The 20,607-nt window shown below is 31.7% G+C and overlaps 1 protein-coding gene across 1 annotated transcript; it reads right to left on the bottom strand.

Moving 5' to 3' along the window:
- Positions 1 to 405: 405 nt before the first annotated feature.
- On the bottom strand, positions 406 to 8,728 carry LOC114713006 (3-hydroxyisobutyryl-CoA hydrolase-like protein 1, mitochondrial). The gene is made up of 14 exons (XM_028897583.1): positions 8,556 to 8,728; positions 8,385 to 8,465; positions 7,455 to 7,523; positions 7,277 to 7,340; positions 6,469 to 6,548; positions 5,271 to 5,354; positions 4,686 to 4,770; positions 3,708 to 3,793; positions 3,494 to 3,615; positions 2,415 to 2,475; positions 1,705 to 1,803; positions 1,482 to 1,583; positions 1,359 to 1,400; positions 406 to 818 (listed from the first exon to the last, which is right to left on the bottom strand). Exons 1-14 carry the CDS (start codon positions 8,673 to 8,675, stop codon positions 699 to 701), a joined length of 1,215 nt encoding a protein of 404 aa, XP_028753416.1. The 5' UTR covers positions 8,676 to 8,728; the 3' UTR covers positions 406 to 698.
- Positions 8,729 to 20,607: the final 11,879 nt, after the last annotated feature.

The raw sequence follows: 20,607 nt of genomic DNA, 5'->3' as shown, positions 1-20,607 counted from the left end.
TAATTTACACAAAGGAAAAAAATAGTTAAAATGAATTGATGCTCTTAAAACTACTTACGCCTTCTAAAACTATCTTCAATTAAATACGGTACATCTAACATTCTTTCTGCCATAATCTTTCAACACCGCACTACATGAAAAATATACTCCCTCCTTTTTCATAAAAGATGCCAAAACTAACGAATATAATTAAAATCAGTTAAATTTCTCAAAATACCCATATTAAATGTCAGACAGTGATTTATTAATAACACAAAGATTTCATATAATTAATAAGGGCATAATAGAAATAATACAACAAAAGGTACCAAAACGTATATACTTGGGAACAAAACAACACACATTTGTCTCTAATAAAAAAGAAACAGAGCATTGATTGCTTCATAAATTTTGCAAAATGATTGATAGATAAAACATAAAAATTTTCTAAAAGATTACTTATAAATAAGAATTGGCCTACCATCAAGATCATGCATTTATAGCGAGTGCATCATCTGACACCCCTCATGTATAATAAAGTGAAAGCTATTTCACTACTTAGAGCCAGTAACCCACTAAATACTCGAGGGGTAATACACAATCCACCCATATAAGCTATATCTAAATTTGCCAATTCATACAAGCTTGATAAATGGCAAGCAAAAGACCAATGGGGTCACAATAGCGGAGTTATTTTAATGAAGACATAGGGAAACTTATTAGATAAATGCCTCTCGGATTTTTGTAGGCAAGTCTAGACCAGGCTCAGATACACTGAGCGGCAACAAGTATTGATGGACCATATCATCAGACACCTTGTCCAACGTAGGAGGGTCCCACTGCATATTTTGAATAGAGGGTCAAAGCAAATAAAGGAATTCCACAAAGATGAACTGGAAAGCAAGAATTGATCAAATTTAATTTTCAAAGAAATTGCTTTGTTGCTGAGTTCTTTATGCCATGTCAGAGATTATTTTAGCTACAAACGCCCTTTATTTGTGTGTACGAGTTTAAAAGTTGAGGGAAAAAGCCCAGGATTAGTTTCGCAACAATTTCTGACAATATATTGGTAAAAAAGCAAACTTCTCACTCCAAAATATACTCCCCCTGGTCTTGACCTAATGGTTCTTAATATGGGACCTTTTGTTTCAAGTATTAAATTTTTACCCTAAATACTCTTTGCTTTGATATGCTTTAACTGACTTAACTACTTCCTAATTAATTAAAGAACCGCCTGTAATTAATGAACTTCATTGTGGGTGATTTTGAAATTTTAAAAGCATTAAAAACATTCCTAATGGTTCTTAATATGAGGTCTTAATTGTTGTTAATAGGTCTCCACAATAAGCAATAAAGGGAGTAATATAAACAATAGGTACCTTTGGTGCCATGTCTTTGTCCACCATGCGTGCTCGCACACCCTAACAAGAGATTCAAATCATTTTATAGCATGAAAGATTATGATTTGGTAACACTTGCAAGAAAGGAAAAAAGTTCAATACCTCACAAAAGTCACCAGATATCTGCTTAGATATTCCTTGTAATGACATGTTGTACTCACGTGACAAGCACTGATCAAGAGTCTGAAATCTCCCTTCTCGTACCTACACCAGTTAGTGGATGAAATGCATCATAATTCATAATGGCTGGCTTCTTCTCATCAGAAAAGAATTAAGCAGACAAAACCAAAATTCGAAGGGTTTTATATAAGGAAAACAGACTCACAGATCTCAGGGCAACCTTCAAGCTCAATGGAGAAGCTTCTTTAAGTCTATTCAGTGTACCTATGCACCAGGCATCCTTTGTTTGACTTGCCTCACTTTCCTAAAAGAAATGAAGACTAATGAGAACCAATAAAAAAGTATACCAAAGTGGTACAGCATCACAGTTAAATCCGTAGAAGCTTTTATAAGGAACATTAAAGGAATAAAAGAAATTACGTAGAAGTTCATGGTTTAATTTTCTTGATTTACTTTTTGTAGAAGCTCAGGATTTAATTTTCGTAGGACTTAGTTAATTAAGAGAAAGGTCTACACTTTCAAATCACTAACTGATGAAATTTATATACAAAAATTTTAAAAAATAAATATTACCATTATCAAAAGAGAATAACTCTATCCTAATTAAAGTAAAACATTTATACTAATTTCAATCGCATATAAATGGTGTAAAAAATAACCAAAATACAAATAATTCTCAGTTGAAGTGAAAAATATAAAATAATTCAATTAAAATCAATGGTAACTTCCAGCATTGTTCGTTTTTCTTTCTACTATTCAGAGTCTGTAAATGATTTGACAGAAGCAAAACCTTAATAGCTGAAATCCTGGTTTGCGTACACAATATCTAAATTCTGAAGTACTTAATATACCTCAGTGAAAAGTCTCATATTCAGTTTGCTAGATTCTCAAATACAAAGGAAGATGTAATCTTACCAAAGCATCAACAATCTCTTCAACTGTGTCATGGCGAAAGCATTTATCTATAGTTTCAATCCTGAAGTAAATAAATAAAAAAAATAACAAGGCTTACTTTCCACGTAAATTGCATAAGAGAAACAAATTAACTGAAAGCTGGAGGTTATTATGACAAGCGGGATACTGCTCTTGCATTTCAAAAGTTGGTGATACGAAAAAGCTTTGAACCATGCAAAAAAATAGTTTGGCACAAAATCTTACTAAGTTATCTATTAGGAGTACAAATATGAGATGTTTAATAACAACTTTTTAAACTTGCTGTAGATATGTAAAATGACAAGGCGTAAACCTTGTACTTGTATGCTTGAAATAACTATCTTTTGCATTTTGCAACGAGAAAAAAATGGAGAGAACCATTTTACAACAAAAATTTCGTACAAGACTTACCTCTGCATTACTTTTACTGGATTATGTATTAAGTACATGTATCACTCGATTAAAGAAATTGTATTTTAGAAAGAAATATCAGTGTGTGTATAGATGATAGCATAAAAAGCCTAACATATAAGGATACATATTGAAATAAAATTAAAACAGAGTGGCAATTTTGGCAATTTAAATCTATAAGAGTTCAACCCCAAAAAAAAGAAAAAAAAAAAAGAAGAAAAAAATTATAATAGTCACAGCTGCTGTGAAAAGCATCTCTAGGATACCCTTAAAAGTAGTTGAGGCTTTTGCAAAGCTTTGCAATAAGCAATGAAAATGGAAATTTTACCCATGATAAGTTTAAGGCTTTCGCTATCACAAAGTACATGAAACATTACCAAACAGAGCCCAAAACAGCTGTCAGCGGGCATCCAAGGCAACTTAGTTTTTAACAGAATGCCTTCCTAACTTCTTGTGGCCTATTCGGATACCATCTTCTGGGATTTTGTTCTCTGGTATAGAGGCTATAAACAGCTCGTGCGATTTTCAATTTTGTTTTGGCTTCTTTGTCTTCTATTGATATAGGAGGATTTCATTGCATAAATTCCTTTTTATCGATGATAAGAAAAGGGCTGTCATAAGACATCATTGTTGTGCGAGACAAGACAAACCTGTGAAGTGCACTTCTACTATCTGGGTGGACAAGGTCGCCATACTTTTCTAAAGTGGTTTCAATCACAGAAGGATCATCAGTAACCAATTTCCCCAGCTGTTCCTCAATTAATGGAAGCCTCTATAAGACAAAAGAAACAAAGCTTTTCATGTTCTCTATTCTGTAAAGGCAAGTATAATGGAAATAAATAACAAGCAAGCGGGGCACTGAACTGCACTTAATGTGTAGTGTGTCGCCAGCCCACAGTTAATCATCTCCACTCCATTGAGTTTCTCCCCTGTTAAACCCAAATACTCGCCTGAAAACAAGGATAACCTGTAAAACAAAGGATGACTAAAAAGGAGTTTATCAATCAAATTTCCATTTTTCATTCTGAAGACATTTGCATATGTCTGATAGTTTGAATTCATAAATTTCACACCAGCAATTCGCTCTTGCTAACATACCTAACAATTATTTTTTTCAAACAATTCCATGTTCCGTTTCAACACTTGGCATCTTAACTATGAGTGGGAATGGGAATGGGAATTCAGCATCTCAAATTCAATTTTCATATTTCCTGCATCTGTCTATTAGAATTTGAAATTTCCCTCGTGCTAAATTGGATGGAAAAAAGAACTAAATGCCCTATTTCCAAAACTGAATCAAAGACAAGTTCAGATATTCTAAAGTAACAAATTACAATCATAAGAATCACACCAGCAACCCCCCCAGTCACACTAGATAATTGTGATTGACACAGACCAACAGCTGAAATGACATTCGAAATTTGAACAGAACTAACAACTTCTTTCAAATTGCAAATGCCCCCAATTTGCATCCGCATAATACAATTCCCAATCAAATTCTGATTCTCATATGGGCTACAGTTCCATATTGCAAATGTCAATGCAACATGCATCCATATAATATAGTCCCCGCCCAATTCTTATTCTCATAGTTACATTTTAACAAAATCCTTTTATCATTTCAGCCCAAATGAGATTTTCCTCGAACAAGAGAAGCCTGATATAAGAAAAACACCATCCGAACAACTAGCTGCTGTCAAAGGTTATATAATAGCAGCGCACAAGCAGAACTTCTAATATCTTCAGGGTATATCTTCATGTAAATGGATCATGTACCCATTCATATACTTCAACAAATTGGAACATAGCAATGGAAAATACATGATATAACCATCATCTCACCTAAATGACCAGGTAAATGTGAAAGGTAAAAGGAAGCTCCAGCATCAGGATGAAATCCAATAAGAGTTTCTGGAGTAGCAAAAATCTGCAAAGTGGGATGATGAGTTACAATCGAGCTCAGCATAGGCACTCAGTTGTATGTATGCATGTCACAGTAAAGAAAAACGAAACATTTAGCAGGCTAGGATTCCCAATTTTATGTGATTCATAAACACAGACATCCACGGAGTTATTAAGCACAATGGTGTAAAAGCGATCAATGTCTGTGAGATAAATATGTAAGAAGTAATTACATATATATATATATATATATATATATATATATAAAAGATGCAATGATCAAAAGGCTGCCAAGCTCCGGAGAATAAATCAAGAATATTTGAGGTGTTAAGCCTCAATCTCTCATGCTAAGTCGGAAGAATAGATGAAGTTCTAAAACAAGGTCTATTCTGTTTCTCATAGCTGTAGAACTAATTGAAACTGTTTGCCTACAACATAGAATGCTTGATAATGAAACAATCTCAAGGATAGACGATTCATTTAGTTCAAGGGTGTAAATATTCCGAAGCATGCCCCAATACATACAGTTTTGTCTGTTGCAACCCGAAATGTCCCGGGAATTGAAATTCCTGCTCCACCACCCATGGTAATACCATTTAGAAGAGCTACCTGTTAAAAAACGTTACCACATAAGTTTTGTTTCATAGACATCCAGCTAATATGACCATAAACTTGAGCCTTTGTTTTTGGTATTGTCTAGACAACATATGAACAGAACATGTGATGAATGTATTAATAGTTGGTCCGTATAAATTTTACTGTATATGCAAGAATAAAAAATTTTATCAAATGATTGTTGGAGTTTAGAAGTGGCAATCAAAATAATGAATATAAAAATTAATTTTCCAAACATTTTACGAGATATTAGGAAAATCAGTCTTGCAAGTCAAGGAACAAATTACTTGTATTACACCCAAAGAAAATAAAAAAATGCTGAATTGTTCTTGTGCGGTTATAATAACATTATAGACCTTGGGGTGTCAGTTTTCTATGCACAGTAAATAAGTCTTTCAATAATCCTATATTTACTATTGACCAAAAACAGTGTCCTGTATCTTCTTGGTATCTGATCCCTTAGTCCCGAACTTTTGCCCTCCCTACTTCCTCAACAAGGATTATTCTAAACAGCCTTCTCTTTTAACACTGGATAAAAAACCACAAAATTACAACTTATAAAGCACAATTCTGTGTAGTATTTCATATTATTCTTGTCATAAAGAAGTTTTAGCTGAAATAAAAAGAATTACAAGACAGGAGGATGAGACAGCCTTCAAAAAAGACAGTCCATGACTTACGTAAGAAAATTAAATGATAAATGCCAAAGAATTAAAAAAAAGGCTTGGGAGTAGGAGATCAATTCACTGTGAAGCAAACTGTCCATTTTAATATGCAAAAAGAAAACAATATACTAAATGTTTTAGCTTAAATTGTCATTGTCAGCAATTAGCATGAAATTTCAGCAACAATTAATTCATAACAACGTCTAATGCAGGCAGTATGCAACTCTTTCCTCCTTCAGAATGCCCAACATTGTTTAAGCTACAAGCTCTGAATGTTATTAAGTTAATCCCTTGAATTATATTATGCCAGGAGTTCCAAAATCAAGTTCTAGTTGAATTAGTAGTCAAGTAAAAGCTAGACATGTTTAGATCAGAATTATAAATATAACAAAAAGGAAAAAAAATAACAAACTGCTGTTAATGCCTTCAATTAATGTACTCACATGTGGCTTCAAATATGTACCAAGAAAGTAGATAAAGCTATATATTGTCCTGAAAAATTCCTTACAAGCTTCCAAGTTCCCTGCACAAATTGAAAGCAATAATTAAATACCCATTGAACAGGCAGAAAATTGATATATACAAAACATGATGATTGGAGTAAAAATTGAAGAAAAAGAAAAGAAGAGCGTCCTAGATAACCAAGTTTCATTAATAACCTTAGATGGTAAATTTTTCTCAAACTTCCTTAAGCCACAAAAGCATAACAATAAGCCTTGTCCCCCTAAGTGAAATCAGTTGCACAGATCACACAATATCATTTTATATGCAGCATTAATAAAAATCTAATGCTGTGCGGACAGGAGTCCTATCCATATCTAGACACATAATGGCCTCCAATTCTAACATGGCCTCAGACAACATGGACAAAAGATGGTTATCTCTAACTGCTCTTTGAGCTAGAAAATCAGCAGCCTGATTCATTATTCCTACAAATACACTTTGGCTTAACCCACCAATGGTGCAGAAGCATTAAACTGATTGCGAGGATGATCAAGCGATGAAAAGATATATTAGTTTTCCCAAAAACTTGAACAGATTATTTAATATTATGTCATCCTGATATTCAGTATTTAGTTTAAATAATATTCCCACTTCTCAATATATGATACCCGGGAGAAGACTCAAGGCCATTTTCTAGAAAGTCAACAAATAAACATACATTTCTGCAGAAACGAATGGAATCAAAGATGTAGAATTAATCATAAACTTTCATCATTCCATCTAAAAAGTTAATATTTTATCTTTCACCTCGATTTAGTAAATGGTAAAGAGCAACGATATCTCCACCAGCTGCAAATGCCCGGCCCCTACCCTTTAAAAATTCCAAAAGAATGTGTAAATGGCACAAAGCTGAATATGTGAATGGACACAACCTTTGTCATCATTTTATACGCAGTATTTCAGATGGACGGAAAATATTTATTACCTTCACCATCACAAAACCAATATCAGGATTGTCTTCCCAACTTTTGTAAAATTTATGCAGTCTGGCCGCCTGAAAACCAAAAAAAAAAAATCTAAAAACAGGTCATTCCTCAGTAAGTGTCAACTGTCAAGTTACAACAAAATCAAAAAGTAAAATATTTTTATGCACAGAAAAGGTGTAAGATTTAAGCCACTATGGAATTGTAGAATAAAGCTGTGCTAATAGAGCTGAAGACTAATTTTGACAAGAGGAGGGATGAAAAGGGAAAAGTTGTAAAACTTTAGACGAATGCAAATATTTTTAGTTCTCCCATTAGGCTATTAACATAAAGGAAGAGGAAAAATTGGAACGATGATTTGACTACTCTTGTTTAGTAGAAGAAAGTAAATACATAAATCGTCATGGGTCAACTGAAAAATGGCTGAGTTTCAAGTTCATCATTATCCCCTTCCCCTTTTCACTCTACCACCAACAAGCCGTATATTGTTAATTCTCACCTTCGCATGTTAACCACTACAAAGAACAACAACTAACTTACTTGTCCAACACTCTATAAATATATATATATATATATATATATATATATGAAAACAAAGCATCATTTAAAGAAAGAGAACAAGAACAAAATTTTAACTTAATTAAACAAAGGAAGTTAGATGGCATCATGAATGAAAAAAAAAAAAAATTAGTAATGGGGTTGGCCTGTTTATTCAAGGCGATTTTTTTCACAAACATCATAAACGCATCCATAATGTCAGAGGACACATTGATTCACTTGGGCAAACTGGGTCCAAGAGAACATCCAAGATAAACAGTTTTACAACTGAGATTAAACCTAACAACCTAAAACACACAGAAAGACACTACGTATTCAAAACAGTAGCAGATGAACGAAAACGGTGATAACGAAGGCAAATTAAGGAAACACACCATTGTGCTATTGATAGCATTGAGAACGCAGGGTCTATTGAGAATCGCCGTTCTAGAAGCTGCGTTTCCTTCAACAAGCACCTAGAGAAGAGTGGGTGAGAGTAAGAATTTGACGAACCACTAGCGCAACGAAAAACCAGAGAAGTTAAAGACTGAAGATAGCTAGCTCACTTCGTCGACATTATCATTCACTGAACTCTCCGGGAGAGAGCAGAGGTTTCTGTAGCAAGTAAGGATGCGCGGGCTCTGAAGGCTGCGTCTCAGCAACGAAACGGCCTTGGAACTCGCCATATTCTCTGTCGACCAACTCAGAGTTTCCGATCGCCCCGTAACTTGCCCATCTATGTTCTGTATTTTCTGGCCACTGTCCATCCGTATGTGCATATAGACGCAATTCTTGAGGAAAAATGATGAGGTCCAAACAAAAATAATAATTATTAAAAAGTTCTTATAATAATCTAAACAGTCAGTAATAAACTTCTTATATCAACCTAAATAGTTAGTAATGACAAGTTCTAAAATAGAAAATAATAACTTTTAGGATTTATTTTGTAATTATTTTTTTGAGATCTTATTATAATTCTTTCATTCTTTTACTCAAAAAAATTTATACATAGAATTATGTAAGAGAATCTAAAAAATAAGTTCAAAATTATTATTTTCAATTATTAATATAAAAACTACATAATTAATTTAGAAAAATTAAGAAAATTAGTTAAGTTAGTTATTTAGAACAAACATGTGTTGAGTTCCTTAAATTAACCTCATTCAATCATATATATCGAAACTACACATATATGAAAATGCTTTACAATTAATAAGAATATTTTTGAAAACACATGATAAATTTGGAAGACAAAGTGATTTGAGATCTTATACTTAGGATCGTCAACTACTTCTTATATTTAGGACTAGAGGTAATATTAAATTCCAAATTCCATTTGATAGCAATATTCTAATAAGTTTGACAATACTAAAATTACAAATAATAATACACTTTTTAGGAATTCTTTAGTTAGAATTTAGTAATTTCAAATATTCTCCCAGTTATCTATATATATGTATATGTCCTTTTTATAAACTATAAATAACAAACTATATCGAAACTACACATATATGAAAATGCTTTACAATTAATAAGAATATTTTTGAAAACACATGATAAATTTGGAAGACAAAGTGATTTGAGATCTTATACTTAGGATCGTCAACTACTTCTTATATTTAGGACTAGAGGTAATATTAAATTCCAAATTCCATTTGATAGCAATATTCTAATAAGTTTGACAATACTAAAATTACAAATAATAATACACTTTTTAGGAATTCTTTAGTTAGAATTTAGTAATTTCAAATATTCTCCCAGTTATCTATATATATGTATATGTCCTTTTTATAAACTATAAATAACAAACTATATTAACTTAATTTGTAAAAATGAGTTGGTGTGTGAATAAGAGAAGGAGAAATAACAATATAGAGCAAGTAAGACTAATCAATAACTAATACTAACTCGATCTTTAATATAAAATTCACTTTCTCATATAATTTGTACTGCAAAATAAATATTAAGAAAATTACATATAAAGTGAATTTTATATTTAAAACTGAAGGTAATCATTAACAACTCAGGACTTTATCACCAAATGACATTAATGGGAACAAAACTGAAAGCTACTAAAATTTTTAATTAAACTGTCAATATTTCTATTGAATAAAAACCTGTTATCCCTAAAATTGTATATATATATATATATATATATATATATAAGGTCACAGGGCATAATATTAAGATTGATTTTTAAATTTTTGGACCGCATTACTTCAAATGGAAAAAAAATTTCATTTTTTTAAACTAAAACTTAGTTGTTTATAATTTTTCTTTTTGATATCTTCTTATTTATTGGTAAAGCAAATGTTTCAGGCAGGCACATGCGTTGTACCCGTGGAAAATGATGACTAATTAGTAACCAGCAACTTCACATCCCGTTATTTATTATATATTTTATTTTATATCTATATTAAATATTAATATTGTTGTCATGAAAAAAATTAGGGAAAATTGCAAATAAAGACCCCTCAATATATAAAATAGCAATCAGGGACCCTGAATTTGAGAAATTTCTCACAAGGACCCGGTCTCAATTTGCAATTATGAAATCATGGTCAAATTACCAAAATACCCCTATTTAATTTTTTTTTTTAAAAAAAAACACCATTGCCTCGCCGGAATCCGGCCGCCGGCGCCGGAGTTCCGGCCGTCGGAGCTCCGCCACCTCGGCCGCCGGCCACCGGAGCTCTGATGCCGGCGGCCGGATTCCGGCGGCCTTCCTTTTTTTTTTTTGAAACTGTTTTTTTTTAAAATTGGGGGGAAGTGAGGTTGGGGGGATTTGATCCCCCCAACCTCATGCTTCCCAAAATTAGGAATGACCATTGAACCAATAAATTTTTGCTAACATCATAATACAAAAAAAAATATAAGTTAACTCATTTACTCTTGTTCCAGGTGATAACAAGAATAGATTTGAAAATAACAAGTTCTGATTATAAAATAACAAGTCTGGGATTAAAATTTAACAACACGTTTTTTTTTATAACAACACACTCTGTTGCAGGTGATAACAACAATACATTTGAAAATAACAAGTTCTGATTATAAAATAACAAGTCTGGGATAAAAATTTAACAACATGTTTTTTTTATAACAACACACTCTTTTTTAGGTGATAACAACAATACATTTGGAAATAACAAGTTCTGATTATAAAATAACAAGTCTGGAATTAAAATTTAAGAGCACCCTTTTTTTATATAACAACACATTTTATTCCAAGTGATAACAACAATACATTTGAAAATAACAAGTTCTGATTATAAAATAAGAAATCTAAAATTAAAATTTAACAACACATTTTTTTATAACAATTAATTATTTTATACTTTTGAAAAATAAATTATTTATAACTTATAAAAAGTATTTTAAATCTATTTAATTTGCTAAAAAAATAATTTTTATCTCCAATTTATAATCAAAACTTGAAGTGTAATTTATTATAGATTAAAAATACTTTTTTATTGTTCAAATTTATAAATAAAATTTAGGGAAAATGACAACACACTTTTTTAATTTTTTTTAAATTTTTTTTAATCTATATATCTATACAACTCATTATAATATTTTTATATTATTTCATTCTTTAAATATTAAAATTTATTATTAAGTATTTAAATATTATAGTATAATTTATTATTTCATTCTTTAAATATTAAAAATAGTTTTTATATTTAAAGAAAAAAAATAGTATTTTTAATTATAAATTAGAGATAAATTTCATTTATAAATTTAAGCAATCAAAAAGTATTTTTAATCTACAATAAATTATACTATAATATTTAAATACTTAATAATAAATTTTAATATTTAAAGAAGAAAATAGTATTTTTAATTATAAATTAGAGATAAATTTCATTTATAAATTTAAGCAATCAAAAAGTATTTTTAATCTACAATAAATTATACTATTTATAATTTATAAGAAGTAGTTTGATTTATAATGAGTTGTGTAGATATATAGATTAAAAAAATTTAAAAAAAAATTAAAAAAGTGTGTTGTCATTTTCTCTAAATTTTATTTATAATTTGAACAATAAAAAAGTATTTTTAATCTGTAATAAATTACACTTCAAGTTTTGATTATAAATTGGAGATAAAAATTATTTTTTTAGCAAATTAAATAGATTTAAAATACTTTTTATAAGTTATAAATAATTTATTTTTCAAAAGTATAAAATAATTAATTGTTATAAAAAAATGTGTTGTTAAATTTTAATTTTAGATCTCTTATTTTATAATCAGAACTTGTTATTTTCAAGTGTATTGTTGTTATCACTTGGAATAAAATGTGTTGTTATATAAAAAAAAAAGGTTCTCTTAAATTTTAATTCCAGACTTGTTATTTTATAATCAGAACCTGTTATTTCCAAATGTATTGTTGTTATCACCTGAAAAAGAGTGTATTGTTATAAAAAAAAACGTGTTGTTAAATTTTAATCCCAGACTTATTATTTTATAATCAGAACTTGTTATTTTCAAATGTATTGTTGTTATCACTTGGAATAAAATGTGTTGTTATATAAAAAAAAGGGTGCTCTTAAATTTTAATTCTAGACTTGTTATTTTATAATCAGAACTTGTTATTTTCAAATGTATTATTGTTATCACCTGAAAAAGAGTGTGTTGTTATAAAAAAAACATGTTGTTAAATTTTTATCCCAGACTTGTTATTTTATAATCAGAACTTGTTATTTTCAAATGTATTGTTGTTATCACCTGCAACAGAGTGTGTTGTTATAAAAAAAACATGTTGTTAAATTTTAATTCTCAGACTTGTTATTTTATAATCAGAATTTGTTATTTTCAAATGTATTCTTGTTATCACCTGGAACAAGAGTAAATGAGTTAACTTATATTTTTTTTTGTATTATAATGTTAGCAAAAATTTGTTGGCTCAATGGTCATTCCTAATTTTGGGAAGCATGAGGTTGGGGGATCAAATCCCCCCAACCTCACTTCCCCCCAATTTAAAAAAAAAAAAAACAGTTTCAAAAAAAAAAAAAGGAAGGCCGCTGGAATCTGGCCGCCGGCGGCCGAGGTGGCGGAGCTCCGGCGGCCGGATTCCGGCGAGGCAGGGGTGTTCTTTTTTGAAAAAAAAGTTAAAGAGGGGTATTTTGGTAATTTGGCCATGATTTCATAATTGCAAATTGGGACCGGGTCCTTGTGAGCAATTTTTCAAATTCAGGGTCCCTGATTGCTATTTTATATATTGAGGGGTCTTTATTTGCAATTTTCCCAAAAAATTAATATGGTTAATATGCAGTAATATTAGATATTGATCTGTTCCCTCAGCTACCTTCAACCACCTCCCACGTGGCCCATGTGGCCCATGTGGCAAGGTCCTGCCATATATACATATGTATACATATATGGATTATTTTCATGTGCAAGAACTATTATTGGGTGTTCCGTATAATTGCAGTCTATGCTGGTGAGGAGATTGTACTCTCCAAATGAATGCAGATTCTTTTACGATGAAGGTAAGCCAGTTTATGAGATTGTCGGGCACTTTATACATTGTATTTTTCAAATGCATAAGGAGATTATTATACTCTCCAAATGCATGCAAACTCTCCCATTAGCCGAGACACTATCCGGTACTTAATGTATTATACTCTCCAAATGCATGAGAAGATTGTAATCCCCAAATGCATGCAAATCCTTCTATTAAAAGTAATCTTATTTGAAATACTGTCATGCACTATATGTGAATTCTTCTTTCAATAAAGATTCAAATATTGATTCGTTATATTGTGATAGACTAATGTCTTTTTCCAGATAATACCTTAAGAATTCTTTTTTTCCCTTTGCCAATATTTCTGATCAATTATGTTGGGATGGTAATGCTTTGGGTTCATTTACAGTAAAGGATGGGTACACATTTGTCGTTATTCTTTATTTTGAAGTTGTTGCATCATGCCATACATGCTTGTGATCTTATCAAGAATTCAATTATTTAAATCCCAATATACAATAAAAAAAAAGCATTGATGACAATACTAATGTTGGTTATTCCAATATTTGATATCAACTTCAATTTAAATTCAACCCCATAACAAAATATGTTATTTATTATTGCAAAATATTGTAACTTAAATACTACTCCCCTTCATCCTCAATATATGCCAGAGTTAAATAACTAATTTGTATATATTAAGAAAATTAATTATTTATAATAAATATGTCATTTTTCCAACAATATCCTTTTGAATTATGTGTAACTACCTCTTAAATTTGAGTAACAATATGAATTAAGATATTATATTTGTGATCAAAGCAAACAAATTATCCAGCTCCTGTTAATATACACAAAATGTTAGACCTTGGAAAAATACACACAAAATGCTAGACCAAGTATATTTATTCAAATATTATATTGAATATGCCACTTGGACCCTATCTCGTTCAAAACTGGCCATCTAATCCAATCATTTCTTTTCACCTGTGTATCTAAAAAGATCCAATCATTTCTTTAAAAGATTTTCAAGACAGTATAGATCAAGTGAGTAAGAAAGAATCATAAATCATGAGTGAATCCATCTCTACTAAACCTGTGCGTCTTTTTTTATCCCTTACTTTAGACCATGTTCCTTTTTCTCTCCGCCACAACCTCAACAATAAGTAGAGGTGAGAATCAGGGCCGGCCTTCCAAGAACAAAATTTCAAAAATACCCCAATTTACTAGGCCTGGCCCTTAAACTAGCGGGCTCAGGGCTAGCCTACGGGCTTTTGGCCCGTTTAAGGGGGAAAAAAACTATTTTTTATCAAAAAAATGAAAATAAATCAATGAAATTGTTAATAAAAGACATAAATATGAATAAAATTAAGTCAAAATACAAAATATTATCATATATAAATATCCATCTATATCCAAGAATATCTAAAATATTCATTAATAAGATAACAACATCCAAAAGTTTTATCTATAGTGTAATTATGCAATAAATAAACACTATCATTAATCTTTTGAAACTTCATCATCATTATAATCAATTACTCTTCTTTATAAGTATGCTTTTCTTTCATAACAAAAATATCAAAATTTTCTTCTTTATAGGAATTTTATTTTTAAATTTTGCAATCTAACTATTATTTTACTTTAAAGTGAGAAACATTGTTGTTGAAACTTATGAATTTCTAATTCAAATTAAGAATCACAAGTTATATAAGTATAAAAATACTCTATTATCAAATATATATAGTTTAAAAATATCAACGCATATAATATAAATCAAATTATTATTAAAGTTCAAATTAACCTATTTTTTAAAAATTTAATTGGATAAACTATTGTCTAAAACTAAATAAATCAAATCATTCAGTAAAATTTAATTTTAAAATTATAATAATAACTAAATATTTAAAATATTATTAACAGTGTGAAAAATTAATAATATTACAATTACAAAAAAATTTTAAAAAACAAAAAAATTTATAAAAGGGCCTAAACGGGAGGGTCGGCCCTTTTAAGTCCTTGGCCCTCCAGGGCCTATTTCCTATTTGAGGAGAAAAATTTCGAGCCTGGCCCTCATAATTTCAGGGCCTAAATGGGCTCAGCCCGTTTTCCTGGCTCTAACAACAAGGTTGATAGTCTTATTGAGATTACTCGCATAATACAAGATGCCCGCATCCAAGCCACTAAATTACCCCTCATTAGTCCTTACTCTCTTTATCATCAATAAAGATCCTTCACCAGGTCTATCTGATCTCTTATCACTAGGTCCACTCCTCTTGTAAAAGAGCTGGTTCAAAGCTCTCGTTTCAACTAGTATGCCTGCAATGACATCTGAACAATATGTCACCCTTGAGATGCCTCAACCTATAATTGACTCATACAAGTGCAGTATGTCTTGTTCTTACCCTTTATGGAAGAAAAGATATTCCAACTACTACAAGAGTAGCTCTTTTAGACACCTCCTATAAGTCCTATCAAAATGCTCTGATAGGAACCCTTCTTATTACACTTGGTAATGGCAATGTTATCGTGATAATTGTCCCAGACTCCATACTTTCTGATCCAACTGTTTAAGAAAGACTGAAAGTTTAGATCCAGCTCATTGGAGCTAAATAGGACCCCCAAGCTATTATGGCCACGCTATACCACCAAATGATCTATAGATTACAGAATCACTCTTTGGATCTTCACTTCCCTAATTCCACCTAAGATGCTCTTGACATGTTTACCGACAGAGACCATGGCCCAGCTATCATCAACATCCCAAACCAATCTCACTAGAAGAACTTTCTCAGTTGATGATCATATGACTACCTCTCTAATTGTTCAAAAAATGCTTGATAGTACAGTTAAGACTATCTTCCGATAAAGACCAGGCATAGAGGAATCCCTTCCTCTGGCAAGGATAATTGCCACTATTCTTCCTAACTATGAGAGCAATGAGTCTCCCTCGGTTGATCATTTTACAACTGAAGGACAACCTGTTTTTGTGTCTCATATGAATGGACATTTTATTGCGAGCTAGACTGTGATAACCAATACTATGATTTTTGGTACAACTTTGATGATGATGATCTCATAGACTTCAGTTCAAAAAAGTTTTATACAAAAAAAGAAAAAGGCACAGTCTTCTTATGCTCCACTAAAGCCTCAAAGACATGATAAAGGTGATGGAGCCTCACAGCTAACCATCAGTAGACCGATTCCTAAAGCCCCAGCCAAAGAATTTGACTATTTGGGAGTTACTCAAGGAGTTGGGTCATGATGACTTAGCAGCTAGTATTTTTTCAAACACTGAGCCAAGCTCACAGCCTCAACTAGTTATTCCTCAAATACCTCAAATTCACCCTATCCCATGCATAGGAATGATTTATTTCAAGCCATGTGAAGAAAAATTTCCAGCTCTTGAACCCATAAACAATGATAACACTAAGGTTCTTCTAGACTTTATGTTATTCCCACAAAGTTACCCCTTAGGGTACTTATAAACCACTTTCTCCCTCTAAAGAGGTTTTGAATTAGCAAACAGAGAATGCTATTTGTCAAAACAGATTCCTTTATCAGATTGATTCTAAGCTTGATAATCTCTCTGTAGAGACTGAAGACCTAACCACTCAGGTTGATAGTATTTCTGAAGAAATTAAAAAGCTTTACCTCCACTTGGCTACATAAGCTCAACAACTAGATGCAGAATTAAGATCTTACATAGATCACAAGTAGTTTAGCCTAGAGTTTTATAAGAAAGAGGAAGAATTTTCAACAATCCAAAAGGACTTAAAACACATAGAAGAAGGTTTGAGACAACAATCTCAATAGCAGTATCAATCCCATATACCCCCACCTATAGAAACATCATTTTCCCTATACCGATATCTACCACCACCACTACCTACTCCATATGCTCACTATAAGCCTCCAGAAACAAATTACAACAATGTCTTCAGAACTACATAACAACATATACAACACCTCAAAGAACCCAAAAAACCATCTAACCAAAAGATTGTTTACCCTTCTAGTACTCAACCTCATCCTTTGAACACTAAACCCCTCTCTTCAACCACCTCATCTACCCCCGCATATACCGCCCCTACATATACTGGTCATGCTTTCTCATATATCAAACCTTAAAAACCTTTGAAAATAAGAACACCTCCTTTCTCTTTGCCAAATACATCTATGCAAACTTTTGATCCACAAGATAGGGCAAAAGCACTTGTCACTACTCTTACTTCTTCAAGATCTATCTTATTTCTTAACAAAAATCAATATAATTCTCTTTCATTTGATGAGATGACTGAAGATGCCTCTATAGAAGCAATAATGAAAGAAACCTTATCCCAAATAGAATCTAAGAGTTGTTTCATAGAACAATATCTTGTTGATTTGTCAAAAATCGCTATGCTTGACCAGCCAAGGAAACCACCTCCTGAGTCCTCTCGCACTAATCCTACTGTTGAAAATCCTTCTTCTAAAGATGAAGGCAAAGGAGAAACTGTCCAAATTGATCTATATAACCATAGACCATCTTCAGGTCCTTGGTTTACTTTTAATGATGTTCCTCCTCATAAATGGAGAGATCATTTACATGCGTTTGGAGCGTGGCTAGATCTTCAGATGATAAGACTAGGGATAACTCTTAGATAAGTTATTACAGAGTTTTTTTCTCGCATGACTGGTTCTTTAAGAGAATGGTTTGCTCAGATTAATTCCTATGTCTATATGCAACTTCTTGGATCTGAAAGTCTTGAAGCATTTCTTGGTGTTATTCACAAAGAATTCTTAGGTGATTCTAATGTCATTCTAAGAAGACACAACCAAGAATACTTTGAAATGAAGTGCTATTCTCTTGATAGAAAAGATTTGTAGAGACATGTCTCATGAATGTCTGAAAAATGTTATCTCTTACAAGGACATGAAGAGTTGCAGTTGAGACATGTCTTTTTACATCTTTATTGGATGAGCTCTGGCCAAAACTTCATTGAATGATAGAATCACTCCAAAGAGAAGTTTCACAGCTTTCTCTAGTAGAAATTTATCAGTTAGCATTGGCTACACTATATAAGTTATGTGACCAATAAAGACTTCTCAAAGCCATGATAAAAGGAAATGCCAAGTTTAAACTAGCTTATGATCACTCTTATCTCAATATCAAATGCAAGGATAAGAAAAACTGTGATTGTACTTCCAAGAAGAAATCTTATTACAAGAAACACAAGTTCTTCAGGAAATCAAGGAGAAAGCCTTTTAGATATTTCAAAAGGAAATCTCAATATTGTTTCACTCTATATGTCACTATATGTGCTGGAACTCTTTTCTATTTCAATTCTATAATAATAGAATTGAAAAAATCTTCAATAAGTTCTAAAAGATAGATCGATGTTTTCTCTATGGACAAAAGGGTTACTTTGCAAAATCATATCCTAAAAAGAGAAAAAGAGAAATCAAGATGCTTGAATCTTTCAAAACTGTACTCCCCATAGCTAATGATGAAGACATAGAATCTGTTCTTGAAGAACAATTTGAGCAAGATGAAGACACCCAGTATATCTTACCCATCTATGACTCAAAAGACTCCCGTTCGGATGATGATAATTACTATCCCAAGACCATCTTTTCCATTAGTCATTTGACCAAAGCTCTTAGATCATTAGGATCCTTGGCGATGTCCCAGATTGATAATACAACAAGGCCCAATGTTAAAGCAAAAAGCCTTCCTAGAAAACATGATATGCCTATCCATGCCATAGCCTACATTGACACTGGTTCATATGCCACTATCATTAATTTGTTCTCACAAGATGACAAGTTTCCTCTTCCAAAGATGAAAATATTGGCTACCAGACTTTAGAAAGCCAAGATATTTTCAAAATTTGATCTCAAAGCTACTATGCATTCATCCTAAAGATAGATACCAAGCTTTATTTTATATGCCTGATGCTTAGTATCAATAGACAATGATGCTATTCAGACTAAAAGTTGCTCCATCCTTATTTTAGAAAACTATGACAAAAATATTTGAGCCTATCCTTAATAGTGCTTTGGTATATGTTGATGATATTCTTTTATTTTCTAAAGATGAGGATTCTCATGAAAAATTATTGGCCCAATTCGTTGATATCATTGACCAATATGGCATTATGCTTTCTTCTAAGAAAGGCGTTATAGCCTAAGCCTAAATTGAATTTCTTAGAGTAATATTTCACAATGGATTATATCAACCTGGTCTACATATTGCATAGGAATTACTTAACTTTTCAGATGAATATATATCGGTAAAGTAGATTTAACAGTTCTTAGGCATAGTTAATTATGTCCACGACTTTATTCCTGATGTGGCCAAACACATAAGCTCCTTGTCTAAACTTTTGAAAAAGAATCATATCCTTTGGGGGGAAAAAACAGACTGTTGTAGTCAAAAAACTCAAGGAGATAACACAGCATCTACCACCAATAAAAACTCCGGGTGATGGATAGAGAATCTTACAGATCGATGCTAGTGATCATTATTATGTTGTCTTTCTTGAAGAAGTTAATGAAAAAAGACATTACTATGGACATGCAAGTAGAGAATTCAAAGAATTAGAAAAGCACTATCATGCCACTTAAAAAGGAAATTCTAGCTATAAAAAAGGGAATTGAAAAATTCAATTTTTATCTTAGTCCTTTCAACTTTACTATTGAAATGGATAATACTTCATTTTTCTCTATAATTGAAAAGAAGAAGAAGACACTTCTAGATACATAGCTACTTAGGTAAAAAGACTGGTTCTCCTACTATAAATTCACAGTAAGACATATCAAGGGATACCATAACACACTTGCAGGTTATCTCTCGAGATCACCCAAAGTCCAATTCCTCACACCCAGAAAGGCCCTCAGTATCCTCCTCCTCTCCATCCCTGAACCTTACTAAAAAATGCTTTATAAAGTCAAAGCTACCATTTTCCTGCCAGGATCATGACCTAAAACACCTACTAATATTATCAACCTCCCTAAAGGAACTTTATTCTACTGGCTCCATTTTTTGTTTATTCACATGGGAATCCGATAGGATAGAAATAGAAAAGCGAAAGATAAAAGAGGGTTCAGGGAAGAAGAAAGATAGAGAAAGATAGGAATTAGGAGAAGAGAGCTAGATAAGAGATGATGCG

The sequence above is a fragment of the Neltuma alba genome, unplaced genomic scaffold (genome assembly GCF_004799145.2).
Source record: "Neltuma alba isolate B1F8T4 unplaced genomic scaffold, ASM479914v2 tig00011409_pilon, whole genome shotgun sequence".
NCBI lineage: Eukaryota > Viridiplantae > Streptophyta > Magnoliopsida > Fabales > Fabaceae > Neltuma > Neltuma alba.
This window is presented reverse-complemented; position numbering and strand designations above follow the sequence as displayed.

Excerpts from the sequence above, each read along its gene's own strand:
- LOC114713006 (XM_028897583.1), bottom strand. The coding sequence starts at position 8,675 with ATGGCGAGTTCCAAGGCCGTTTCGTTGCTGAGACGCAGCCTTCAGAGC. Across the intron at positions 6,549-7,276 it reads TTACCATTTACTAAATCGAG|GGAACTTGGAAGCTTGTAAG; the intron begins GTGAAAGATAAA and ends CAATTTGTGCAG. Across the intron at positions 3,794-4,685 it reads ACATTTACCTGGTCATTTAG|GCGAGTATTTGGGTTTAACA; the intron begins GTGAGATGATGG and ends CCTTGTTTTCAG.